The 27,899-nt window shown below is 40.2% G+C and overlaps 2 protein-coding genes across 2 annotated transcripts in view; one reads left to right on the forward strand and one right to left on the reverse strand.

Moving 5' to 3' along the window:
* Window positions 1-2,267, forward strand: part of slc30a2 (solute carrier family 30 member 2) — a 16,065-nt gene extending 13,798 nt beyond the window's left edge. The window contains exons 7-8 of the mRNA XM_034900740.1: window positions 484-618; window positions 1,615-2,267. Of these exons, the coding sequence (XP_034756631.1) occupies window positions 484-618; window positions 1,615-1,760 (281 nt within the window). The 3' untranslated portion in view covers window positions 1,761-2,267. The remainder of the gene's footprint in view (window positions 1-483; window positions 619-1,614) is intronic.
* Window positions 2,268-10,316: 8,049 nt separating this feature from the next.
* gtf3c2 (general transcription factor IIIC, polypeptide 2, beta) overlaps window positions 10,317-27,899 on the reverse strand; it is a 27,965-nt gene continuing 10,382 nt past the window's right edge. The window contains exons 11-19 of the mRNA XM_034900759.1: window positions 21,633-21,664; window positions 21,341-21,470; window positions 20,483-20,627; window positions 14,854-15,015; window positions 14,667-14,745; window positions 14,020-14,148; window positions 13,586-13,855; window positions 12,723-12,830; window positions 10,317-10,585 (exon numbers count right to left, since the gene is read on the reverse strand). Of these exons, the coding sequence (XP_034756650.1) occupies window positions 10,385-10,585; window positions 12,723-12,830; window positions 13,586-13,855; window positions 14,020-14,148; window positions 14,667-14,745; window positions 14,854-15,015; window positions 20,483-20,627; window positions 21,341-21,470; window positions 21,633-21,664 (1,256 nt within the window). The 3' untranslated portion in view covers window positions 10,317-10,384. The remainder of the gene's footprint in view (window positions 10,586-12,722; window positions 12,831-13,585; window positions 13,856-14,019; window positions 14,149-14,666; window positions 14,746-14,853; window positions 15,016-20,482; window positions 20,628-21,340; window positions 21,471-21,632; window positions 21,665-27,899) is intronic.

A 27,899-nucleotide genomic window follows, 5' to 3' on the forward strand; every position in this document is an offset into this window, starting at 1 on the left:
TTCTGAGGACTATGGTTACCTGGTCCTCAGATCTCTGCAGGGTAAATCCAGACAGCTAGCGAGACTATCTGTCCAATCAGAGTTTCCTGTTGCACGACTAAAACTACTTTTGAGCGTTCACATGTTCCACCTAAACAATTACCTTAGGCTATATTACAGAGGCATCATCACTGCGTCCGGCGCTTAGCAACTCCCAAGACGATTGTGATTGGTGTAAAGAAATGCCAATAAACCAGAGCATGTTTTTCTCCCATCCCGGATTGCTTTGTGGACCAGCCAGACCCTCCTCCGCAGCGCTGTGGAGGAAGGGTCTGGCAATGAGACTACCTGAAAAGTAATATGTGCCATATGGTGAAACAAACCTCGCTGGCTAATTATACTACTGCAATACATTAACACGTATAAAAATATCGCAACCAGGCTTTTATTATCCTCATAACATGGGGAATATTGAATATTAATCTACGGCGTCTTGTTTTCCAGGCTCTCCTAAAGGCATCGAGTTTAACTCGGTGAAGGAGGTGCTGCTGTCGGTGAAGGCTGTGAAGTCGATGCACTCTCTGCACCTCTGGGCCCTGACTCTGGGCCAGGCACTGGTCTCGGTTCACCTGGCCATAGGTAACGTGACACACTGATCTATGACCGACAAGTGAGTGAGTATGAGAAAGGAAGAGTACTGTGGAAACTATTCGGACCATTAAGGGTCTAAAGATAGAGGGGGGGTTGTACATTGTACAGATTGTTGTACAGGTGAATGAAAAATGTGTGATTGTTTCCAGAGGTAAAAATCGCACTCATTTTCTCCATAATAGGTTTGATTATTAGCCATAATGTCTAAACCATCCAAGGTAGACTCACCGCGAGAGCTACAAGATTGTTGTAGAAGCCACAAGTCCATATGAAGCAGCAGCGGGGCTGGAAGGGGGGCTAGAAGGGGCTAGGAGCCCCCCCCCATCCTGTTCTGCAAACTTTCCATGACGACTGTCACTGCCCAATGTGAGGAGAGTGCAAATTTGCCTCACTTTGTGAGGGGTGAAGCTGTGAGTTGCACATTAGATGCTAAGGAGAGACTTCTGTAATGTCAATACATTAAAAATGGACCTACTTAAGGAAGTTGGTTCACTGCTGACTACAAGTTAGCATCAAACACAACAAAGGCTGTCAGTTGAATGGTGTTTAGAGCTAACGTTAGCAATCAAACAACCATAGATAGCTACAACGCTTTTGAAATGACTGCTAGCTTAGCTACAAGCTAGCAATCAAACACAACAAAGGCTGTTACTGGAATGGCGTTTTGAGCTAACGTTAGCAATCATTGATTTCCATCTTCTGTTATTGTTTATAATGAGAAAAGTTTATTATTTTATGGATTTCACAAATTTTAGTATGACAGTTATGTCCTAAACCGTTTAAATTGAAGCATGCGCGACTCACATCTGCACTCTCCTCACATCGGGCAGTGACAACGACTATCCACCATTCTGTGTAAATCTACAGTGAGGCATTAGTACTTCAATGAGCCAAGAATAGAATAATGTAGAAATGACATAAAAGCAGATCAACATTGTAAAGCAGTCTCATTGTGTTATTTTCCACTCCCTTACTTTGTGTCAGAGGAGGGTGCCGACCCTCAGTCCGTGCTGCAGGAGGCCACCCATCTGCTCAACACCAAGTTTGGTTTCCACAGCATCACCATCCAGGTGGAGCTCTACTCTGAAGACATGAGCCACTGCTCCCACTGCCAGGACCCCAGTGACTGATAGGGGACCAGACTGGACCCGACATCCAGGACCATGGAGCGGCTCAGGCGTTGTTTTTGCATTCTCTGTGGGTGAGCTGGAGCAGTCAGAGCTGCACTCGCAATGCAGCTTCCTGCTAAAGGAGCCAAAAGCGTTTTTTGGTAAATTTGTTGTATTGCTCATTAAGTCACAAGACAGCGATATCATCCATGCGTTGGTAGTAGCATTGAACCAATCCTTCAGTCAGTCCTCCCGTAAAGGTCCTAAAAATAAAAAAATAAAAAGGGTTGTATGGAGCTTTTACCACATCCTGGGACAGGCGCTGGCTTGCAAAGAAATCTATCAAGAATTTAAAAAAAGAAGTAAGAAAACAAGAGTCCTAATGTTTTTTTTCCTAAAAGTCATAACAGTTTTTTTCTAAAATGTCAGCCTGTCCTAAAAAATGATACAACAGAGCCACATAACCTCCCTCCATCTCACCTCATTGACATTGAAATTCTGAGCCCAAACATAAGATTGCATTACAGTACTCAAAATTTTTTCGCCATGTATTTTCTATGTGTGCTTCCATTGTCCAAATGTTTCCAACAACGTTCAAACCCAGATGAAGCTGTCATTTCATTAAAGGTAATGCTTCGTAGCCGTTGGTCGCTGGCGTCAAACCCCTTACGTCAGCGTTGTGGCCGTCCGCCAGCTGTCATAAATTGACGTCTTATCCTGTTTTAAGGCACATTTTTAAAATCCACCTTTTAGATCTTAGTGCTCTATTTTAACTGGATCAAAGATTTTAGTCATTGAACATCTGGATCTTACGTTATCAGAGAAAAAAGCTGAGCAAACACAGACAAGAAGAACAGCATTGAAGCATTATTGAGAAACAGTATTTTAAAAGCAAAACTGCTTCATTCTGTGTTTTTACCGCTTTTAAAAAGAGGATTCTGCTGATAATTTGACTTCTGGTAAAAACGTCCTGAACGACGAACGCTGAAGGAATCCAGACTGGGAGAAGCTCGCTGCAGTTAAAGGCACGGCTTCGTCTTTTGTTGTTTTGCTTGCGGCAGGAAATTACATATTGTACGTTTTAAGATGGATGAGAAAATCTTTCAATAACAGTAAAATATTGCACCAGACTCGCTTTCTAGCTCGCAGCTAGTTTCCATTACAGACCGTTTTACAAACTCAATAACAGTGTTCATTAAGAACAAGTGCATTTTACTTGCACTTAAATGTCCAGACAAGAAGTTCTGGGTAACACGCCAACATGAAGTTTGCATTCTTACTAAACCAAGAGGAGCAGCAGGCGTCCATCTTGAATGAGCACCCTTTTGAAACACAAAAGTAGGAAACAGGACACGGATAAAGTAAGAGAGAATGTTTTTTATGTTTTGTTTGACTTCTAGATTACTCAAACTTTCAAATAATATACAAAATGTTTATATTAAGGGTCTACTCTTTACAGTCCCTCCCAATGGGATACAAGGAGCTGCTGCTGGGTGAAATCACTGCCTGATTTGTAGTATTTCCTGTAAATGAAGGAAAACTGCCAGATATAGGACCACATATACGAACAGTACTTTACTAATTACTTCCTACTGTAACTTCATGGATCTAGGATTCTTCATGGTCATTCTGTCATCTCTACATGTAGAACGAAAGGAAGTCCTCAGGTCTCGGCCTCAATCTAAATGTTCTGAAGTGCATGATGTTATAGTATTAAATAGATACATAAATACCATAACCACACATTACAACAGACTCCTACTAATAAAATAAAAGGAAGTCCTCAGGTCTCGGCCTCAATCTGCGTGCATGATGTTGTTGTAGTATTAAATACATAAATAAATACACATTAGAACAGACACTAAAATCCTACTTATAAAATCCTGTATAACTATGCAGGAAAAACTATAAAGCAACACTGCATACACAGTATATATAATAAAAACAGCACATTGTGATGCAGAAGGCATCTTCCCTGATAATACTTCTTATAAACCATAGTAATGTAAAATGCTAACATATTAGCACGGAGCCCCTGATGTCACGTCATGCCAGGGACACATCGATGACTTTACTAAAGACCAAACACTAACTCTACAGCTCACGACCATTTTTGTTTCGTTACCCTGCTTTCTGCTAAAAGACATGAATCTACAACACTCGCTGGTCCAAAAAAAAATCACATTTGGGAAGTTTATTTGCAGAAAAGAGTATTTCTTGCCATAAACTCATTGCAGACATCATTCCTTTGATACTTATACCAATTAATACTTAGAAAACTTGTCTTTTAAGGGAGAAAAGCAAGAATAATTGCTCTCTAAAATTGTTAAAAAGAAGCAAATTCTCTAAACAATAGCTGGCTAATCGATCAATGTCATAATAAGCAGATGACAACTGGTTAAGTATGGGATGATTAACCGTTTGAAACCGTTTTTGACGCATTTTAATTCACGAAAAACTGCAAGCTTGGTTTCCAAATGGATCTGGAACAGCAGCTATCAAAATGAACAGAAGACCGATGGATACAACAAGCAATAGTCATGACGTTAGTGTCAATTTGTTACACAAAAAATAAGATATTTCCAATCTTATGGACATGCAAACCTTTTGATTTGGAGGCAAACTAAAGCGTTATGTCCTTTAAGGTAGAAAAGTGATGTTTAGGTGCAGTTCAACCCTCTCACTGGTCTTAAAACCATCAGTACCGAAACTGTGCTGCTACCTTTATACATTTTACTGCACTGTACAAGTGTCTGTCTTATATCTAATAATGCAGCTAAATGTTGACTCGACCGATCTCTCTACTGTACTGTACTTTGTTTTATCACATCAAGCCAAAGATGAGGAGTCTCCATTTCAGAGGGTCGGGAAAATAACATTTTAATTAGCGGACGTGTAGATTTGAGCAACATTACAGCACAGGACATGGAAATGAGGAGTGATTGAAATGTTGTTTTTAAGATACCAACAGCCTTAAAACTGAACTCGTTTAGGGATATTTATTGGTGGTAGTTTCTTTGACAGTTTTGTTGTGTTGCAGGAATCCTTGGTTTTACTTTTCTTAACGCTCAGTTATGTATTTAATGTGCGTCACAGTGCGAAGGGTTTGCCAAATAGTGGACAGCGTCAGCCTGAAGAAGCATTCAGTCACTTCCACTGTCAGACACTCAGGTCTGAGGGCAATTAGTTTCAGATCCATCCATCCGTCCATCATCCGTCCATCCATCCATTCATCCATCCGTCCTTCCTTCCATCTGTCCGTCCATCCATTCATCCATCCGTCCATCATCCGTCCATCCATCCATTCATCCATCCGTCCTTCCTTCCATCCATCCGTCCGTCCATCCATCCATCCGTCCATCAATCCGTCCTTCCTTCCATCCGTCCGTCCATCCATCCGTCCGTCCATCCATTCGTCCATCCATCCATCCATCCATCCATCCATCCATCCCCCCAGTCTGGGGGCCCTGGATCAAGCTGGACTTTCAAATTAAAAGCCATCAAAAAGTTAACAGAAGCTCGCGGCAGGTCCAAATCGCTTAAAAAATCTCAATTACTTTTTTTCTCTCTACACAGCACACACAAATCTGTTGAATGACGCCTCAGCTCCCTCTCTGTGTACTTCAGCTCATGTAAATCCTGACACTATAACTCCCATTTTAACACCGTTCATTGCTTACACTATACTTTTCTACAACTCCTCATACTTCTTCATACAAAGTTAAAGCAGCATTGCCAAGAAGCTCACTGCCATCTACGCAGCGATACATAAAGCAACAGAGTCAAGCTTCCCTCTTTTCAAGCTATGCACTCCCTTCTGCTCCATGAGTCCCTGCAGCTCAGCGTCAGCTTGTCAGCAGCCAGCATCTCCATGGTCATGGTGTCAGTACCTCCATCAGAGTTTCTGGGGACCACGAAAACCAGCCAGTTTTGGCCGGTATTAGTAAATGATTTGTACTCGAGTCCTGGGTTCTAGCTCATTTTGCACCCATGTGAAACGCCAACAAGCCGGTTGAGACGCGCGTAATGTTTCACAGCTAAGTGTTGATGTCATTAGTCGCTCTGAAAGAAAGGACAACATGCATTGCCAACGCCTACTCGACGGCCATTCTGATCCAAATACTTGCATGGTTGTTAGCTGTTATTCAATATCACTTACAGTAAGAAGTTTCTCGTTCAACTGCCAATCAGAAGGTTGATACGCCGTGCGGAGGATTAATCAAAGAAAAGATATCGTCTTTCAAATTCTATATTTTCACCAATTTTTAAGGAGATCCTGTATATTTAAATACATGTATCTTTTTGAAATAATGCAAACTGAGACTAAATATATGGACCCGATGTAACAACAAAGTGAATGTAATAACGACAAAGCATTTTACTGTACTCGTTTGTATAAATGCATACTGAAGTTCTCCTTTACACGCTGCCGTGTTAAACTGGAGCCACAACTGTTCTTTACAGTTACTTTCATTCATAAAAACCCACTTCCTGTTGGTTCACTGTGGAAGTCTAACGTCTGAGAATGCTCTTATGTTGTGCTCTAGCTGTCCGTGACAATTATTCCTCGTGTGACTGTTGTAAATATGTCAAATATTGTGTATTTTCTGTGTATAAGTTTTGTGTATACATGTGTAAATACATTTTCCTCCCTTGCACAATCCGTCCTACTTGTCCATGCGTTATGGTGACGTGTCGTACATCCACGTCACGTCTGTGATGTTTGACATTTCATTTTTATGTGTGCCAAGTGTTTTTTTGTAAAGTGAAATAAAAGAATGCAGATGATGGAAAGAGGCTGGATTATTATTTTGGAGATGTCAGGTGACTCAATGCAGCAGAATACTTGCTACGTACAGTATAGGTCAGTTTAATTTTAGATGCAAACTTCTTTTTTATAAATTAAAATGTCATTCTTTAATGCCACATTGTTTAAGTGTACATCACTTATCCAGTTCCAACTGGCCATTAGTCTCGTTATTCACTTGCAAAACAATTATCTAGGATTGTTGACCAATCCCAAATAGTATCTGCTCATGGGAAGGCGTATAACTAGCACTTTTAAGGACATTTTCCATGTTATGTCATGGTATTTTAAGTTTTTTTCCATGTCATTTAAAGCTTTAGTGCCTTTTCATTTTAATGAACGTAGTGCTGTACGATATGACCTATGATCAAAATCTCGATTTTTTGCACATTTTACCTTGATAACGATAACTAACGATGTTGTTCTAAATCATCTTTCCTGAAGCCAAAATGTTTCCAGACGACGGACCCTGCGTTTCTTTTGGTTGCTCAGCTGAAGCCACGTGGAGAAAGCCAGCCTACCAACAGAAATACATTTCCGAAATTATCGTTATGGGAAAAATATGTTAATAACAGCTTTAAAATGTCGGTGTTGATACATGTTCAATGAATTGTCCAGTCCCGGATAAACGTCCGTTACATTCAAGCCGTCGCCAAATGAGTTGCTACAAAGCTGACTGAGACCTCAGCTCCACCCAAACTCTCTGGATCTCTCAGTGTGTCCACGAGATCGGGACGTCCGCTGACTTTCATGCTCTGAAACTCGAGTCAAGATAATTTCCTCTTCTGAAGAGTCCATCGTGTTTTAACCCTTGTGTTCTCTTCCCATCAAAATTGAAATGTTTTTATATTTTCAACGCTACATAGGAAATTATACCTAATGTTTGAGTTAAAGAAGCAGAAATTAGGAAATATTTAGACTTAAATTAAAGGAATGGATGTTGATCATAATCACAGTCTGGAATATGTCTTTATATTAACATATAAATCCTTCTTGTCCTCCTTGGCTACTAGCACCTGGGTTGAGGGATGGGGGCGATTCGCGATCACGGAAGGCTTGAATCATGTGGACGCACCGATAGTTTTTCCTATCCCTTAAATAGAATTCCTCATGGGAGAGCTTTAACGCTCTGTTCTCATTGGTTTTAAACACGTGGTTGACGTTAATAAAAAATAAAAAAACTACTCGGTAAGGTTCAGGAAAGTGTTGTGGGTTAAAATGAGTAAGTTGGTTACGTGAAAAAGTTAACTCCATTCATCCTCTTCGTCGTCCTCCTGAAACTCTTTATACAACAACACAACAGTATATGTTTCTAGAGACTACATGTCATGAAAAAAGCTACAAAAAAACCCATAACAAGGGAAGAAGGTTTGTGATACCGGGCTGGTTCTGGGGTCCTCGGTCCTATTACATGATCTTCATCAGCAGATAGACTTGTACAATGTTCAAATCAACTTGTATTTTCCTCAGTACTTTGAGGAAAAATATACAATTTCAACATTTGAACACCTAATCTTTCAGACTCCGCTGAGTGAACTTTTGACTTTATTTCGTATTAACTCAAATATTTGTTTTGTTACCAAAACATTTATTAGATGTTACATTTCAAAAATAACAAAACAGGAAAACAACAAAAGAGTAAGCGCTGTACATTTTGATGCTTTAATGATCATTAATGATAATGTTGTCAACATTATCATTATCACTCAACATCTTTCTGAAACTGCCGATGAGATTTGGAATTGAAAGAAACTAAACAAGTCCAACATTTTAAACCCCTAATTTAACTTAGAGGAAAACACGCTTTACACAACCTCTAAAAAAGAGACAGCTGCGTCTGTAAACAACACTGAACAATAAATTAGGTCATGTCACAGTGCAGCTGTTCTAATTCTTAAATAACTAATCAAAACCTTTGAATCAGAACAACAGCAGGAATATGTCCAACAAGTACATGAAAGAATAATGATATATAATGAATAATAATAAAGATTACATCCAGCTGTTGCAATTAAAAAAAGTTTCAAGTATTTCCCCTCAGTTTTAGCCTGAGTTCTTCTTGACATGATACAAGAGAAAATTAGCAATTACAATTAGCTTTAAAGGAGTAGTTCACACAAAAACTATATCAATTGTGTGTACAGTAGTACTCACCTCTTGCTTCTCTCTCTTTGGTCCCAGAAAAAAGTTTTCTTTAACAAATGGCTTTCATGATAGAGGAGCCTCGAAAAATAAAAACATTTCTGTTAAAAAAACGGCAAAAGAGGTTATAAAGCGCCGGAAAAACGTCCTGTGCAACATTATCCGAGGGTCTTGTATCCATTTGTGGAAATCCAAACTATTGGACTATTGGACTACTAAGTCCAAACACTGAAACCCAAACACAACTACTGTATTTTTGCTGAACTATTGCTTAACAACGCATCTCCCAGTCACCGAAAGATAATTAAAATATGCTTTGTTTAGCAATAGTTTAGCAAAAATACAGTAGTTGTGTTTGGGTTTCAGTGTGTGGACACTTGGATAATGCTGCACAGGAAGGAACGTTTTGTCCGACGTTTAATGACCTGTTTTCCCGTCTTCATGTAGGCGCCTACAGGGACGTTAGTACTGTGTATACTTTAGTATTGTTTGGGTGAACTATTCCTTTATAGATACAATGTTTCCCATCTGGCGGATGATGTTTTCAAACTTATAGGGTCAAAATTAGAAAGTGTATCTTTAAGGCACTGTAAAAAAAAGAAAGAAAGAAGAAGAAAATAAAAAATAAAACAACGTCTGCTCGTTGCTGCGGACACAAATGAACAAACTGTGGAATGTCTTGCGGATTACAACATAATAACTTTGCTAAAATAAGTTAGGAGAAAAGGCCCGAAGGCTTTAAGTTTACCCAGTTTCTCCCACTTTGCATCTCAGTCCTTCATATATCTCGTGTTGGGACCAGAAACGCTGTAGCTTGGATTTCTGAACCAACTAGTGACGTGTAGAAAACAAATGAGTAATGTCTGCTTTGCATTAAAGCAACAGAAGTAGAAATAAATAGGATTCCTGTTGTTGGTACTTTAAATGCATTCATTTTTTTAAAATAACAAACAAAAGCTTCAAGTCTGTTGAATCTGTAACCACACCCTAAAGTGATGTCCCGTTGTACCGACACACCCTGAAGTACACGTCTACATCGCTGTGCACAACTGTAACCAATGGCAATCAGCAAAAACAAGATTATTTTAGTTAAAAAAAACTAGAGGTATTGATTACTGTTTCCTGAGAGAAGTTGGTTTTATAGCTGATAATTAAAATATCAAGTTGTTGTATATATAGAATGGATATACTGCCATGTTTGCAGTTTATGTGCCAAATAAGAGAAACTGGAGCAACTGAAAACCCCACTCGACCCATTTGGAATCAATACTCAATAATAAAGGAGAAAAATTCTTCTTGGAAGCAAATAAACTGTAACTCTGGATAATAATTTGGTGCTACGTTTGATGTGTTCAGTCTGGGGAAACTGAAGCTTAAGAGTGTGGAGGTGGTGAGGTTATAGATGGAAACTCTTACCTGTGGTTCTCAATTGAATTTGAACAACAGGTGCAGAGCTCATGAAAGAGTATTATTGAGACTGTTGAAGAAAACCCGCAAATCAACCATTGTTTGTTATCATCGCTGGCCTTTGGACACTTCAAACTAGATCAAACCCAGCTGAAAAACAGCAAATGTATACAGTGTACATTATGTGCTGATGAAATATGTCTAGTTCTTTTTTTTTTTAAATGATTCTTAAAAAGACTTTTTGCAGGCTTTGTGTGTCTGTGATCCACCTTGTGATTCTGAACTCTTGCTATAGCTCGTCTGTCCCAGTTTGGCTGGCCTCCTTCGGCTCTTTCGGAGAGTACAGTGCGTTGAACTGGGCCTGGTTCTCGCCTATTATCTCCTTGGCGTGAGCGGTGATCATAGTCCTCAGACAGTTTAGTCTGACCAGCCCCGTCTGGCCCGCGGACACCACCCAGGTGTGGCAGCACATGTTTGGGTTGAAACGCACCTGAGGAGAGAAGGAAGATGATTTTACATAACAAAAAGAAGATTGGTTCAAACTATGTTGAGCTTACGGTCCACATGTGAAAGATGTGTTTGAGAACTGAGTTTGAAGTCAGAATTCTGGGATTAAAGTTTGAGTTCTGACCTCAATACATTTTTTGAGTTCCAATATTTTCAACCTGGTTCATACACTCATAAATGTCAAGTTAACTTGACGCTGGGGAATTAGTTTTAATATAGTGTGAACTTAAACAGACACTGATTATTTTAAGTGGGCATTTTTTTCTTAGGTGTAAAACGCGGTTCGCTGCTGGCCCACAGCAGTACGTTGCTTAAGTTTCCTTGTCGGTACTTCAGTCTGCTTCTCTAAACTGACGGTGTGCCGACGGCCTTCTACTGTACATAACACACCGACTATGGAGAAGGAGCTCAGACAACCACACCCCTATCTATCCCTTCAATAACAATGAAAGCCACAGTTTAAAAACGTTCAGCTTTCAGCATTTTAACCGTTTTTCTGTGTCAATGTTTAGTGTATTTGTATGTATGTATGTATGTATGTATGTATGTATGTATGTATGTATATCTGTGAGGCCCTGTACAGACTGTGAAAATAAATTTCCCCAGTGGACAAAAACCACTATGCACATTTCTTTAAGTGTAGTGTTAACTAGCGTCACATGCAGTGATGCTTCTGTTGCCTTTAATGTCTGTGTCGGAGCACCAGAGTGCAACGCAGATATTGAAGTGGCACGGTAATGAGGCACTGCCATCAGTTGTCATTTGTTCCGGGGAAATAAATCCCAGTCAATTATGTCAATTATGAACCGAGTTTTTGGTACCCAACTCTACAAAATACATCTACCATAGATAAGTACCTCATAAGAGGCTCCGACAGCTTTGATGGGCCGCTACAAGAAATCCTTCCTACCACAAGCAATAACACTTTTCAACATGTCATCCCTGGGTGCTAGATGAGACTTTTAGACACCACAATACTGCACTAAGGGCAACCTGCACAATTGGTTTATTTACATTTTAGCATACATTTAGCATATTATTTAAGCAGTTGCACATTTGGTTTTCCCATGCTGTATATATTTAAATATTTGTTGTTATATTTAAGTCCTTTATTATTATTATTTTATGTATACTGTATGTATGTATGTATATTTTTATTAGTATCTCATTTAAATTTAGATTCTGTGTTGTGTGACTAATGTACGTGTGCCGCTGTAACACCGTAATTTCCCATTTTTTGGGATCAATACATATCTATCTATCTATCTATTTATACTCCAACTATATCCTTTTAAGCCTAAAGAAGAAGAACAGGCATAACTCTGTGTCATCAGCGTAGTATGTTTGTGGAAGATGACGCATTGAGCCAATGTGTCCAAGCTGAAGATCAATGGAGTATTGATCCCTGAGGGACTCCACATATCATGTCAGCGTTGCTAGACTACTTTTACTTCCACTTGAGTTATTGTTATTATAAACAAATAATACTTTTATTCACGTTGTTTTTTTATCCACTTTTCCTTTCCCTGTCCTCCGTGAGTGAGTCAGCTGTAGCTCTCAGCGAGTCAATCATCACTGCACCCTTCTTCCTTTCTTTACTGCCGCTCATCTATCCCTCTCTCATCACTATAAATCCTCCTGGTGTGACTCCTCTTTTCTTATCTTTCCTACCCAAGTCTTTTTCCTCTTACTAATCCATTTATCCCCTTCAGACACAAAAGCCAGTCAGAACTCCAGAGGCGTTTTGTTTTGGAGATTGTCCCATGAAGTGTCTGTCCATCATCTCCGCCCACAGGGCACAGCGACACCCTCCACTCTGGCCCTCTTAAAATTAAACACATCAAATCCTCAAATGGCTGCTTTTCATTTCCCCCCCTCCCTCCTTCCACCGAGGGTGACATTTTTCTCATTTTACACATCATTACATTCAGCCCGTCTTCATAGCTGCCCATCAGAGGAGGAGAAAGAACAGGGAGGAGGCTCTGCTTCCCTCTCTCACCTGCTTCGCTTTCATTCTAGTGTTCATCTTTCTCTACTCTCCTTCCTTACACTGTGTTGGAGCAGGAGTCTGATGATACCTGCACTCCTGTGTGTGTTTGTGTGTGTGTGTGTGTGTTTACCTTGTGTAGTGCAGCTATTGGCAAGTCATCCAGGTTCAGCTTTCTCTTCACCTCAGTGTCTTTCATGTGTTTCCACACAGCTTGCTTCTCGCTTTCTTTGAAGGTCCTCTGAAAGTCAGAGGACAGGATTATTATAAGACAACACTCACATATATATACATATATATATATGTGTGTGTGTGTGTGTGTGTGTGTGTGTGTGTGTGTGTGTGTGTGTGTGTGTGTGTGTGAGTTAAAAAAAAAAAAAAGGTTGCCAGGGAAAAAAAAAAAGATAGCTTAGTCCCCAGCAAGAGGATTTTAATTTTTGTCTGTTCAAAATAAATGAAAAGAAATGGCTCCTTATTTATTTGGGTATTTTACTGCTGTACCAAACTCACATTGAATCATGACCCCAAAACCGGGGTATAAATTGTTACTTTTGTGTACCATTACACCCCACATTTGAGATTTTGAGTCCAAATGCAACTTCAACAGCTTTTCACACATACAAATTAACATAAAAAAGGAAGCATACTGTAGGATATCAAGAAAAATGCCCAAAAATAAAAATAAAATACACAATTGTGTCCTAAACCTGAGCTAGGTTTCAATTGAAATCTTTGTATACTAGACCTGACGATATCCATTTTTTTTGCATAAATAACAAAACCTGTTTTTACACAATGGCTCACTACCCCCCCCCCCCCCCCCCCCCCCCCCATTTAGCGACCAATCACTGATGCTGCGTGTAGTCAGAAGGGAAACAGACATTAAACTTTAAAGCAGAGAGGGCAGTTAGACGCAGATTTTAAGCAGGAAGTAAACACGGCAACAAACGTGAGCAGGCATCAATGCCTTGTGTGTTTGCTTCTGAAACTACCCACCATATTAAAGTCTGTATGGAGGAGGCAGTATCTCTTCACAGCCTCTTTGTACGTCTGCAACGGCAGAGGGAGACCTTTATCCCTTCTTACTCTTTCTTCTCCTTCTCCATTTCCATTTTCATGTTCACTCCCTTCTTCCGATTCAGCATCCGGTCCTTCTGTCTCTCCTCCTTCCTTCTCTTCAGCAGCATGTCCGTCCTCCACTCCTCCCGTCTCTGGATTCTCTTCTTCGTTTGTACCGTGAGGCAGCAGAGTTGTAATGTAGACAGGCTGAAGGCACAGTGTGAGGGGAACAAGGACTGTTAGCCTGTCTTCAGATCCTTTAAACAAATACAGTAATGCAATGTCTCTGAAAACCATTCCCTATATTGTAAAATGAAGGTTTTGGCAGCAACGTAACATCAAATTATAACAAATATGAATTGTAAACTTACAAAACGTCTCTCTATTGTGCGTTTGAGGTATTGAGGAGTGAAGCATATCTGAGGTAAGAGGGAGAAGATCACCTCACCAAAGCTGTCTGCTGTCACCACACTGTTCATCCAGTCAGTGAAAGACAAGGACTGCAGTGAAAAGGAAAAATAAAACAATTAACAGCTTTAAAACATCAGTTATGTCCTTTTGTACGACTGTTTTATTTGGGAATTTGCTTGCTTACAACGTGGAATAATTGTCTAGATTTTTTTTACTAAGAATTACACTGTAGAGTTCAAAGATTGAAGTTGTACATATTACAGTGTGAATTGAGTGGGACTTATAAGCAGTTTTTGAAGATGTGTGTCTTCAGTTGGAACCGATGGGATTGGGTCTGAGTGCCACAGACAAGGCAGGGAAGTCAGGAAAGTATTAAGAGGAGCCAATGCACACAAAGCTAGTTAGTTTTGATATTTCCATGGGAGATTTGACAATTATGGAAAAAAACAATGATGCCAGCCTTATCATTTTATGGTCTGGGTCAAAACTGACTAAGGTGTTCTGGTCCCATGTGCATTTAGGTCTAAAGTGTGTATTGTGAATCTATCTTGTGCTCCATGGCTAATTTACAGGAAGTCAACGGCGATGACGATTACGGCACACTCACCCACACAGTGCCTGTCCGAGGAATTGCGAAGAAGGTGCGCATGCTATGGTCAAAGTAATGCACTCCTTGTGAAGCATACCTAAAATGAAAAAAAAAAAAAAATCTGGGTATGAAACTTTACAGATGTCCTTCTATAGAAATTAGTCTATGGACATTATGACAGGGAAAAACAGAGGAGGTGTCTCACGGTACATAGGCGTTCTCCTGGGCCAAAAGGAGGCCAGGTCCATTCAGGGGCCAGTAGATCTCATTGGTTAGATAGCGTTTCTGCACGGTGATGGGATCATGGAGCCTCCTCAGATCCCATGTCTTCACATAGCGGTCTTCTCCGGCTGTCACCAACAGGTATCTGGGAGAAAAAGAGAAAGAGCTTGTTGTCGTTGTTCATTTTATATTGAAGACATTAGTTAGTAGATGGCCGACCTACAAACAAAACAGCATTTAAAAAATCCGATATTGGTATCTTATTTCAATTTATTTTAAAGGTAGAATGTCTCAAATCTGTTAACCTATGTTACAAATTTTGTTGAGTCGTGTGCTAACATTATCCCAAATGTTTCCAACAATGCTCAAATCCGGAGAAATCTCTCTACTTTTTTTTAAGATTATTTTTTTGGCATTTTAGCCCTTTATTTATAGGACAGCTGAACCCATGAAAGGGGAGAGAAGGGGGGGGGGGGGGGGGGGGGGGGGGGGGGGGGGGGGGGGGGGGGGGGGGGGGGGGGAATGACATGCAGCAAAGGATCACAGGTCGGAGTCAAACCCGTGGCTACATTCAAAACATATCTTCTACCTCCCTTGGGACATGAATTCCTTGTTGTTTATGTGGCGTACAGTATGCGTCGATAAACAATGTATGTGGGATGAGCAAATATTGCCTCAACTGAATATGTGAATTTCCTCGTAATGTAAGGCAGAACTGGAGTGCATCATTCCCCTCATTGATTGAATCTGATAGGGGTGTCTTCCATAAAACAAATGAACAGAGCAATCACTATAGACACATTTCATCGCGACAAAAACAGTGTTTGAATGTGGAGAGAAAAGATGACGGTTCGGGTAAAAAAATTTAAATAAAAGTAGAAATATAACAGAGAGAGAGGGGGGAAGTTATATCTCTTTTAAAATGGCTGTGTAATTAAAAAGCAGTGATCCAGACAAGATAAGTGTCCTCTCCGAGTATCTGCCAGGAGGGCGACTGTCTCCTGAGGATTAATCTTCGTCTTCACCTACGTGGTTGGACTTTAGGTTAATAACTTCTATATCTGACTTTACAGAAAATACACTCAAATGTGTGACGCGTAAATGATAAATAATGAACAGAAGAACATGGTTGTTGATTAAATTAGTCTCTGATCTGCCCAGAGATAAACATTAGTTACCTAGAGAGTGTACAAGCGTCAGGCATGCAGTGTGAATGCAAAGCTATACGTAACGTGTTTGAGTCAGGACAGTTTAGGAGGGGGCCAAATATGTCCGCTACTACTTGTTTGTAACTGCTCGCGTCAGAGCTGAATATATCAGATATGATCTAAAGCCAGTGATCGGCAACCTTTTTAATAGGAAGTGCCATTTTAAAATGTTCTTGGTATTCAGTGTGCTGTACCAGCCCCCGTCATCTAAGCATCAGGATTATGGATGGGGGGGGGGGGGAAGTCAATCACACTACCGTAAATAGCAGGTTATGATCCTGCATGCCATTAGCTGTGAAAGAGGTAATTTGGCCTGCAGATAGGAACATTTCCACAAAAAAAATAAAAAATACCTTGCGTACTTATTGCTAGTATGCCACTGGTTAAGCTCCCGGGTGCCAATGTGGGCACACGTGCCTAAGGGTTGCCAACCCGTGATATAAACTGATCCTACTGGCAGCTCTCAGCTTTGAATGTCCGGAGATAATATAACGCATAATACAGAGATAAACCTAAAGTGGGCTGGCCCTTCTTTGTGGAGTTTGCATACTGTATTCTCCCTGTGTGAGCGTGGTATTTCTCCGGTTTTTAGGCTTCCTCCCACTGTCCAAAGACAGGCAGTTTAGGTTAAGTGTGGACACTAATGGTTGTCCGTCTCCCTGTGTCAGCCCTGTGATAGTCTGCCCACCTCGGATAAGCACTACAGATGATGGATGGCTGGAAGTACTTAAAGTGCAACTGAGGGTTACTTTTATCTGACTCGACAGACTCGTCACACAGAAGCAATCCTCACTAACTTTTTAGTGCACTACATAACAGCCAACAGATTCAGTTTGTAGTTTGATTAACTCACAAAATAAATGCACTGATGCCCTCAATTTAATGGGAGACAATTGGGGACAGAGAAGTTGTAAAGACGGGACATTTTAAGTTATAAAATGGTGTCATTGTTACAAAGGGGTGCTCTGGCTTGAACTAATGCATAGGCTTACAACTGATGTAGGAGAGCATCAGCAGAGTTTAACGGCTGATGCTGACATCTCATATTTTGAGCCGTTGGCCAATAAGCATTAACAAAACATTTCTCCTGGAAATCTGATCTCAGCATGTTTCTAATAATTGACTTACATCACATTATACCAAAAGCCAAACAATGATAATATTGTTTTAGGTGAGTTGTCAGCACCTTAAAAAGATGATAAGGCAGATGTTTTTTTTTATCTTACCGCGACTGTCTACAGTACAATACTACAGGGGGAAAAGTACCTAATATCAGAGGTAGATGACACTCTGAATGGCCAGTATCAGATTTATAAATTAGAAACCAATATTGTACCAGGGTACTGCTTTTGTCCTTGTCCCGACTTGCACAGTGTATCAGTGAATCCTTGTATCCTTGGAAAGACATAGGTGATGTAAATGACCTCTCCATCTTCCCCCTCATCTACACACACATCAGCCGAGTAATGGAGCGGAGAAAAACGTAAAAGGGATGAAACTGTCTTTTCGAAGGTTTAAGTGAAATGTTGAGCTATGACCTTTTATCCTGGACTGAATATTGGCCAGTCATTGTTCACTAGTCATATACATGTAGAAATTAGGATATACTCACATCTAGAGAATTAACCAAGAAGTTTATCCAAATCAAAGTCAAGGAAGTTTTTAAGGGAAGATCTTACTCGAGGCCATATAAGGTTAGAGTTGGTGTTAGGCTTGCACGTTTCGGGGAAAATCGCTATTTATCAGCTGAGAATTTAGATCACGATTCTCTGCCAACTTTAATGTTTATTGCACACACGAACCATGTCAAAACAAAACAAATTGGCAGTACCAAACAGATTTTTGTTGGCACCTATTGCACATCGCGCATTACCACAAGCCTGTAAACATAGACACTTCAAGGAAGAGAAGGGAGAGCATTGAAGCGCTTTCAAAAAACTCCAAATGTTTTGTTGTACTGCACATTGCTGCAGATCCTGTGTTCCCCCTGTGTGTTTGGCTTTCTTCTTTAGCTCCAGAGTGAGACATCTCCCTTCTATACTATCTAGCACATGCTAAGTAGCTCTGTAAGATCACATCAACTAGATAACTCTTTCTCCAGCTTTGGTCAGTCCGATTAGTTGGGAGACGTCTTCTAGACCAGGGACACAACAGGGACAGGAAGTAGAACAGGGACAGGAAGTAATTCTTTATGGTCACCTAGTGTGTGTTGTAGCAGTGTTTTGCCGTTGAGAAGGAGCTAGCATGAGCTACGGTTAGTCACCTTGTCTCTAGTGACGTAGAAAGCCGTGCAGATGTTGAACAGATCAGCCGGAGACTGAAGACATTCAGAAACCGGATCTCACGCAAAACAGCATGGAAGTTTTTTTTCCAAGTTGGTATGCGCATGGAAGCACCACAGAGCACCCAACAAAGTGATATTTCATAATATGTGCCCTTTAAAAACCTATTTTATACATTATTTTTAAAACTCACAGAAGTATTAGTGATTTATGTGATGTAGTCGGCTCGTAAAATTAAAAGAAAATCAAAGTCATTAAAAAAAAGTTATTTATAAATCATGAATAGGGTGAATCGAGACCGCGATTTTATAACGATTAATCGTGCGGGCCTAGTTGGTGTTGACTACCAGAGAGATGAGGTCACCTTATCTGAATGGTGCCAGCTTAGAAAGTACGTGGCTGCATGCCTGGCCTTGTACTCTACATCTTGAATTATTGCCTGAACACACTGGTCCGAGGGCATTTCTGCAAAACTTAAGCACAGTTTTCAGCTTTCAAGATTTATTATGCTACCTTTCGCTGCAAGTACCTGAGCTGGCTTTCCCCCCCCAAACCACACACCTTATAATTGGCAGTGAATAAAACCGCCAAACTCATGACAAAGACAAACAAGCGAAGGGAAAATTCATTCTCCCAACTGTGTTCCTTCCCAATGTTTTCCATGATCCCCCCCCGCCCCCCGATAAAGCGTTTTTCATGGCCTGCATGGGGGATGTTTTTATGAGTGTGGGTTAAACAAATAAACTTGATTTTCCCACTCGTGGGAACGACCATCATAACCACCTGGGTGTGCTTGTGAATTCAAACCTATCTGAGGCTGCTGCAAGGCTTGCAAGCTTAACGTTTTTTGGAGACATTAGATGCTCTTAACCCGGTGACAAGCTGAGTAGTTGCTGCAAGATGCAAGATAAATTATCCTGAAGTCACAATATTGTATCTGCAGCCTGAGTAAAGCTTGTAAGGTAACATGAGTCCTTCCTGTGACTGCTTGGCACATGAATGCATGTGTGAAATGTAAAAGAATGAAAAAAGCTTTCCTTATGAAAAACTTACAGAGTTATAGAAATCATATATAGGAATCATATACTAAAAGAAGACAGAAGTCAAATTGAAACATTCACACATGATTCAGGGTTTCTACAGGTTTCACCAAGTCAAAGTTAAGAGTTTTTAGACATTTTTTTAACCCTCCTGGTGTCTTCAGGTCTAATTTGACCCCTTTCCAAAAAGTTTCTATATCAGAAATTTGGGTTTCTTTCAAACAATTTTTTCAAAAGAGTAACGTGGATGGTTCCCGACAACGCTCCTCACAAGTTAAATAATTAATCAGTTCACTACTTTCATTGAATTTGTGTGTTTTTTCCCCCAATTTTATAGCATTTGGAGAAAAAACAAATGGTAAAAGAGCTTTAAAAAAAGTGTAAAAAAAGAGAAAAATAGCAATAAACGTGAACAAATGTCAAATAAAGTGACAAAATGTGAAAGTTTGTCAAAAAAGTAAAAAAAATTGGGGGAAACCCCCGAAAATGTCAAAAGGCTAAAAAAATTCAGCAAATGTTAAAAAAGTGACAAAATCATTGGAGGGAAAGCCACAAAAGGGTAAAAAAAAGACAACCATGACCTCGATAAAAAGGTTTTTCATTTTACATTTTGACTCAGAAAAAACAAAAATTCCAGGTCGGAGGGAAGACGGCACGAGGGTTAAGATCCTTGTGAATGAAATCTAAGACTTATATCACAACGTAAAAAAAGAAGTTAGATTTCTGAGTCCAGAAACATTGTCTGAAACAATTATCCAATTTCCTGATTGGCTTTATGGGACTGGTGTCAAGATAGGCTGCAATGTTGTAAGTTGTATGTTGGTCTCATTTGTAGACGCAATGCAGCAACTTGTATTTAGATACGTGGATATTGGCAAATTAAGACCTGTTTAAAACCTAGAACACACTACTTAGAGGATTTAAGACTTTTTAAGGCCTAACATTTTGAGTTAGTAATTTTCGACTTTGGAATTTTAGAGTTTTTAAGACCCCACGGAAACCCTGTGGCTAAGGATATGAATGTGACATGATGTAAATGCAGCATCAGCATACAGACGAGGTTCAGATGGGACCGTGTCTACCTGGAGGCGGGACAGAAGGCCAGGGCCCGGACGGCGTGGTCGTGAGCCAGGAGGCAGCGATAGGGCAGCAGGCTGAGGGACTCGCCTGGCTCTCGCACCCGCAACAGCGAAGACTTGGTGGACAGATCCCAAAGGCCCACTACACCTGGAGAGAGAGAGAGAGAGGGAGAAAGCGAGAGAGAGAGAGAGAGAGAGAATGTAACACACATGTTGTCCTCGGGTCACATTTTTTAAACTACCCAATTGTAATTCCCCAAAATAACATGATTGCTTCCGCGCAGCGCTCTTTGGCAAATACAAATCCCTACTTTTATTCATTTTGGGGCGTCTTATTCAATTTTATAACATTTGAAAAAACAATTGAAGTGTTTTTGAAATAGTATGGAGTAAAGGTTGACATATTCCAGTCTGTGATTATCCATCAACATCCATTCCTTTAATTTTAGTCTAAATAATTCCTAATTTCTGCTTTTCTAACTCAAACATTAGGTACAATTTCCCATAAATGAGGTTTATTGACCATAAATTCCGGAAATAACTTTAAAACTGAAGTTAACAGTAATAAAGTGCGTGTTACGTAGTGTTGAACGTCAAAAAAGTGACAAACATTGAAAAAGGTGATGAAAAAAGGGACAAAAATGAAAGAAAAAGGGTTAACTTCTAAAAGGACACAAATAAGGATGAATCATCTGGAAAATAATGTAAAGCAACCAGTTCATGGAGCAGCTAAGTGCTGTTTGTAGGAAAAATAACAGGTTTTCATCAGTGACAGGAATAAAGAGACATGCTGATGAACCTGGGGTTATTTAGACTCTGAACCAATTTATCAGAAAACGTCTCCAAGAAATCAATTCATACCATCATAAAATCCAATAGCCATTATATTGTGTGGTTTCTGAGGCAACCAATCCATAGACAGGACTTGTCCACTCCTCTGATGGCGAGGGGCTTTGAAGGAGCCCAGCTTCAGTGTTAACACTCCTCGTGCCTGCACAAAGCAAGAAGGAGGGAAATATCACTGCAGCTACGATGTAAACGGCATGGATCACGGTCATATTCATCATGTATTTCATAACCTAATGTGTAGGTGGGTAAAATCTAACAAAGTAAATAGCAAAAGAGCCACATGAACGATTTAGTGGCTGCTTACCTGGTATATCGGCAACTGTTCGCTGGCTTTTCCTACAGAGAGAAACATTAATCACACTTGGTAAGTGTTTAATGGTAATCATTAAAACTAAGCATACATAGGATGCAAAGAGCACAACAATGGGCATTTTAAGAGAACAAAAAGTGTAGCGGCCACAAGTTTTGTTTTACCTCCATTGCTGCAAACATCAGTGTTGATAGGTGGAATATTTAAACATGGAGGTTTTCAACTGTGTTTTATCTATTCTAAGGACCCTCCACAGAAGGCTTAGTTAGAGGGAACCCGATCCCACAACTGAGAACAGATCAGAGTGTGTCTATCTATGGGTATCTATCTATTCTCTATCTATTCTATGGGAATCTATCTGATACTTATCTAGTCTATGGGTATCTATATGTTCCCTATCTATTCTATGGGAATCTATCTGATACCTATCTAGTCTATGGGTATCTATATGTTCCCTATCTAGTCTATGGGTATCTATATGTTCCCTATCTAGTCTATGGGTATCTATCTGTTATATATCTATCTATTAGAAGGGTCTTATAAATAAGGAGCGGTTGGAAGGTAACACTGTATCACGGAAATAGATAAACTGACATGTGTGAGGACAAGAAGAAAAGTATAAAAGAGGAGTTATTCTGATGTTAGGAGAGACACTTTGGGTGGTGTGTGTGTGTGTGTGTGTGTGTGTGTGTGTGTGTGTGTGTGCGTGTGTGTGTGTGTGTGTGTACCCATGGTTATCTTCCTTGTTCAATAACTGAATAAAGCTGCATTTAATTTAAATTTATTGGTCTCATCATGTGTGCAGTCTCCTCCATCATGTCCGGTCAAGATTCACAGATATCAACTTTTATGTAATGACATCTCAAGTGTAGCATGTGAGCAGTGAGGATCAGAGGCCCGGCTTGGCATCAGTCTCAGCTGGGCCTTTCATATAGGCCAGATGTCCGTTACCTGGGGTTTTCTTTGTGCTGACATTTGAAACTCTGGCCGATTTCTGAGGACTATGGTTACCTGGTCCTCAGATCTCTGCACGGTAAATCCAGACAGCTAGCTAGACTATCTGTCCAATCTGAGTTTCCTGTTGCACATCTAAAACTAGTTTTGAACGTACACATGTTCCACCAAAACAACTTCCTTTCTGAGGCTATTTAGCAAAGGCACCGTCATTGTGTCAGAGGCTTAACACCGCCCGAAGGTCGTGATTGGTGGAAAGAAATGCCAACAAACCAAAGCATGTTATTCTCCCTCGTGGAATGCTGTGTGGACTAGTCAGACCCTCCTCCGAGCGCTGTGGAGGAAGGTCTGGCAATGCGAGACCAGAGGCAACCTGACGGGAAATGGAGTGTGGAAACATTGACTTGTTGATGGCAATTGATGTTGATGTTCATCAACATGGGAAACATGAATGTCTGAATCTTGACAGCAATCTATCCAATAGTTGTAGAGATGAGACACTCTGGACTCGTGTCCAAGTGTCAGACAGACAGAAGCAATGCACAAACTTAAGTTGCCATCTCTAGACCCCCTCCCCTAGATGTGGCCAAAAACTTGCTTGCTAAAGCACCACTTTAGAAGTAATTCTGCCGTGCCTGGCTTGACAATCACTGTTGTGTTTAATAGATGTAAAATCCAATAACAAAAAAAGGTGTCAGACTGTTCCCCATCATCAGTTTCCTCTCCTCCTCCAGTTTACTGAGAGTTCAGATCAATACAATGTCCTCCTCACTCTTCAGCACCTTCCATAAACTCACCTCAGCCTCAGAAAAACACACACACACTCGTACTTTTCTAAAAGACTGGTGAAAGTGCTAAATCAAGTCCTAATCTTTTAGCTGTCCCAGACCAACGTTCAGACCCTGAGTGAACCCAAGTTTGCGGTAAGTGGAAATACTCACACTATCCACCCTGAGCTGCAGGTCTCAAACTGCTCACGAGTCAACACAAGTTACTAGAGTGACTGCAGGATCAATAGTGTTAATACATATTTTTGACAACCTCTCTCCTTCTCAGTCATAAATTCCTCTCTTCTTTTCTTCACAGTTACAAACATACCTGCATTAACTTTTCTTAAAATTACACAATAAAGAAGTTGTGGAACAAGATTGTCCATCATTCTCCATTTTTAACATGCAGCAGCCATATTTTATCACCTGGAGCTTGACAAACATGTCAACAGACCATAGATTCATACAACAAGTGCTGGTTTTATTTAAGTACAATAATAAAATTATCTTACATGTAAAAGCCCTGCATTCAAAATCTTACTTGAGTATAAGTACAAAAGTATGAGCATCACAATATACCTAAAGTACCAAAAGTAAAAAGTCCTAATTTCGCATAACTGCCCATTTCAGAATAATATACATTATATCATTGTATTATAATTATTGATGCATTAATGTGTGAGTAGTCTGGCACTGCCAGTCCTACCTCTACGCCGCTGTGGAGGAAGGTCTGACTACACCACACATACATCCCAGGATAGGAGAACATGTTGCATTTCTTTAAACGAATCAGAATCATCGTGGGACTGACGCAGAGACAAGGGTTCTGCAGAAGAGGCGGATGTTCCAGCGATTATCCTGGAAATTAACGCTGTTGATATAGTGTGTAATGTGTAAGTATCAATTCAATGTGTTATTGTTGTGGGTAAAAGGTTGCGACTGCACTAATTTAACAAACTGTTGTATAGTTAAAGGGAATGGGAATTCATTGTGTAAAAGACTAGGTAAATTTGGGCAAATAGATCACAGCTTGGTTAATGGAATTGTGGTTTACAACGTGTGTGGAAACAGCATCTAATTGGTTTGACAGTAATTAGTCAAATACTTTTCGGTTCTTTTGTAAACATTTGTTAGATAATACTTTTGCCTGATTTAAATATACTTATTTCCTAAGTTGAATACCTTTATCCGTATTGGTTAAAAAACCTGTTTAAATCATTGTTTTTCATTTCTTTTTGTGTTTAAAGGTTTTTCACCTATTCACCTATATACCTGTTCACCTGTACCAACCTGGTACCTGTTTAACTGGTGAAAATAAAATTATACTTTCTGAGGGAAATCTGAAGTATAGTCCTTCAAGTGTGGACACCTCACAGCTTAAAGAAACACTTTACAGTAATGTTGCAGCTATTTATTCATCATTCATATATATGTAGAGGAGTAAAAAGTATAAAAATATAATGTATAAAGTAGCGTAAATTGCAAATACTCATGTAAAGTACAAGAACCTCAAAATTGCACTTAAGGACAGTTGCTGAGTAAATGAGTAAAAAAGTAATTTCCACTTCCACCAGTGAAAACAAAAACAACAGTATGCGGTTAAGCAGAGCTGTGTACATTACAGTAATGAGTATATTACAGTACAAAGGTAATGACGAGTATTTGTTCAGTGTGGTGTAACTGATGATGGTAATTAGCCTGCATCACACAGACTTGTATTGTGTTAAAGTGGCAATAAATTAACATGAATACAGCCGATGTTACCCTCAGATTAGTCTCCCATTGCCAGACCTTCCTCCACAGCGCTGCGGAGGAGGGTCTGACTAGTCCACACAGCATTCCACGTGGGAGAAAAACGAGCTCTGCTTTATTGGCATTTCTTTAAACCAATCACGATCACCCTGGGTGACGATGCCCTTGCTAAAATAGCCTCGGGAAGGGACTTGGTTTGGTGGAACACGTGTATGTTGAAAGGTGGTTTTAGTCGTGCAACAGAAAACTCTGATTGGACAGATAGTCTAGCTAGCTGTCTGGATTTACCCTGCAGAGACCTGAAGACCAGGTAACCATAGTCCTCAGAAACCACCGGGGGTTAGAGCGCCAACACAAAGAAAGCAGAAGGAGACGGACATCCGGCGGGATTTCCAGCGGCACCGGAGCAATCTCGGAAGTGTAACGTTGAACTATTAAAAACTATTCCCGTTGTTAACAATACACCCAACTCTACCAACAAACACTCTAAACTGACCATAATCTTAGCATTTACCGTCAACTGCACACTGATTACAGACTGGTTCTTGTGGTAATTTAAAGTACAGCACACACTAAAGCTCTTTATCATGCCCCCCCCACCCAACCAATCCCAACTGAGTCCTTGATGATTGACAGAGAAGGAATACAAGAAGTGTCAGCCGCTACAGCTAAAATTCATAGCTTCCAACACTAACAACTGGCTTGGTGATGCATCTTCTTTGTCATTTCAATTATAGATCCTTGTCTGATGGAGAACGGCGTTGTAAATTATGTGTGTTCACTACGCAGCCTCCCATTCTCCCTTCCTCCTCCAATTCTGCAGCTGTAACCACCTCCTCTGCCTCATTCATTCTGGTCACCAGACAGACAAAAGCCATGAAGCCATTTATAATTATCTCACACAGACACACACACACAGACACACACACACACACACACACACACACACAGACACACAGACACACACACACACACACACACACACACACACAGAGACACACAGACACACACACAGAGAGACACACACAGACACACAAACACACACACACACACACAGACACACACACACACAGAAACACACACACACACACACAGAGACACACACACACACACACACACACACACACACACAGAAACACACACACACACAGACACACACACAGAGATACACACACACACACACACACACACACACACACAGAAACACACACACACAGAGACACACAGACACAGAGACACACAGACACACACACACACACACACACACACACACACAGTTACTGCTCATGACGCCTAAAAGAAACAAGAAGCTATACGACAATTCAGTGGTCATTTTTCAACTGGTTAAATTTACCTTTGCCGTCTCCGACCCTCCCCCGCCTCTCTGGGTCGGCGCTAAATGAATTTCCTGTCTGCCCTCGACAGTCCAACTGATGAAGGGTGTTTTGGCCCGCAGAATAATCTCCACGTCTGCAGCTCAAAATTACATGTGACTGCGGAGATATCTGTTGAAAGCCTCCAGAAATACACATCCTACCTGCAATCACCAAATTAGTTTGGTGAATTTAAAAAAAACTAACTTGTTGAGGTAATTTGCTTCTACTCTTAGATAAAGCTTCACAGATGCACTATTGTTTTTAATTTTAACCTTGCATACAGTCTTTGGGTTTAATAGTGAATCCTTGGATTCAGTTTTGTTGTATTTTTGTGTATATGTCTTACTCTAGCCTGTCAACATTTGCTAATTTTCTCTAAAAACTATGCTTGCAAGAAACCGTGGCTATGCTATTCTTCAAAAGCTCAGTATTAGTCCAAGTTCAAGTCTCTCTCTGCAGTCGTGTGTGTGTGTGTGTGTGTGTGTGTGTGTGTGTGTTTAGGAGACAGCATCTTCAAATGTGAGTGCTCTGCAACCTTTCTATCCAATACCAATAAGCAATGTTAGGAAGCAGGGGGCGGATGGAGTAGCTCTTTGGAAGCTGGACCCAATGACCCATGGCTACAAAATAAAATGGAAACCAGGGGCCATGAAGCAATGGGGTTGAGGAGAAAAAGAAGATGGAAATGTCAGGTTTTATATGGCTTTTTATACCCATACTGGACTGGAGTTCTTTTTTCATTGTAAAACCAAGTCAAGTGTAACATAGGGGAGTCTGTTGTTACCCAATATACTGTATTTAATTTGAATATTAACACATGAATGACTCTGCATGAGCTCCTCTATAACGTAGGGCCCCGTCATATCTGGGATGCGGAAAACGCGGACAAAATCACGAAATCTACACTTAAAAAATGCGAAATCTCTTATACAAACGGGATCGCACGGAATTTGCATATATTTTGTAGACATATTAAATAAACGTTTTTTTTTTTATTTATTTTTTTAAGCATTCTCATTTTTGAGTTTAAAACAACAAGCGTAGAAAGGTCTCTAGCTAAACCGAGGCCAAATGGCATTGTTGCCTAGTAACCATACGTCCTCACGTTTACGTCGAGTTTGTTGTCAGGGGAAAAAATGTCAAAGCGACTGGATCCTGATGAGCCAACGATGGCAAAAAAATGTAAGAAACTTTCTATTGACTGACTGTGATGTAATGAAACGTGTGATTATTTTTTATGTGTGCTTTACTGAAATTCTATATGATTGTAGCCTGGTGCAGTCTCTTCTGATTAGCCTGTACCGCTCGGCAGACACAGGCCAGACAGATAAACACACACACACACACACACACACACACACGTGTGTCTCACTATCTTTGTGGGGACCAGTCATTGACATAATGCATTC

The sequence above is a fragment of the Etheostoma cragini genome, chromosome 18, assembly GCF_013103735.1.
Source record: "Etheostoma cragini isolate CJK2018 chromosome 18, CSU_Ecrag_1.0, whole genome shotgun sequence".
In the NCBI taxonomy this organism is placed as follows: Eukaryota; Metazoa; Chordata; class Actinopteri; order Perciformes; family Percidae; genus Etheostoma; species Etheostoma cragini.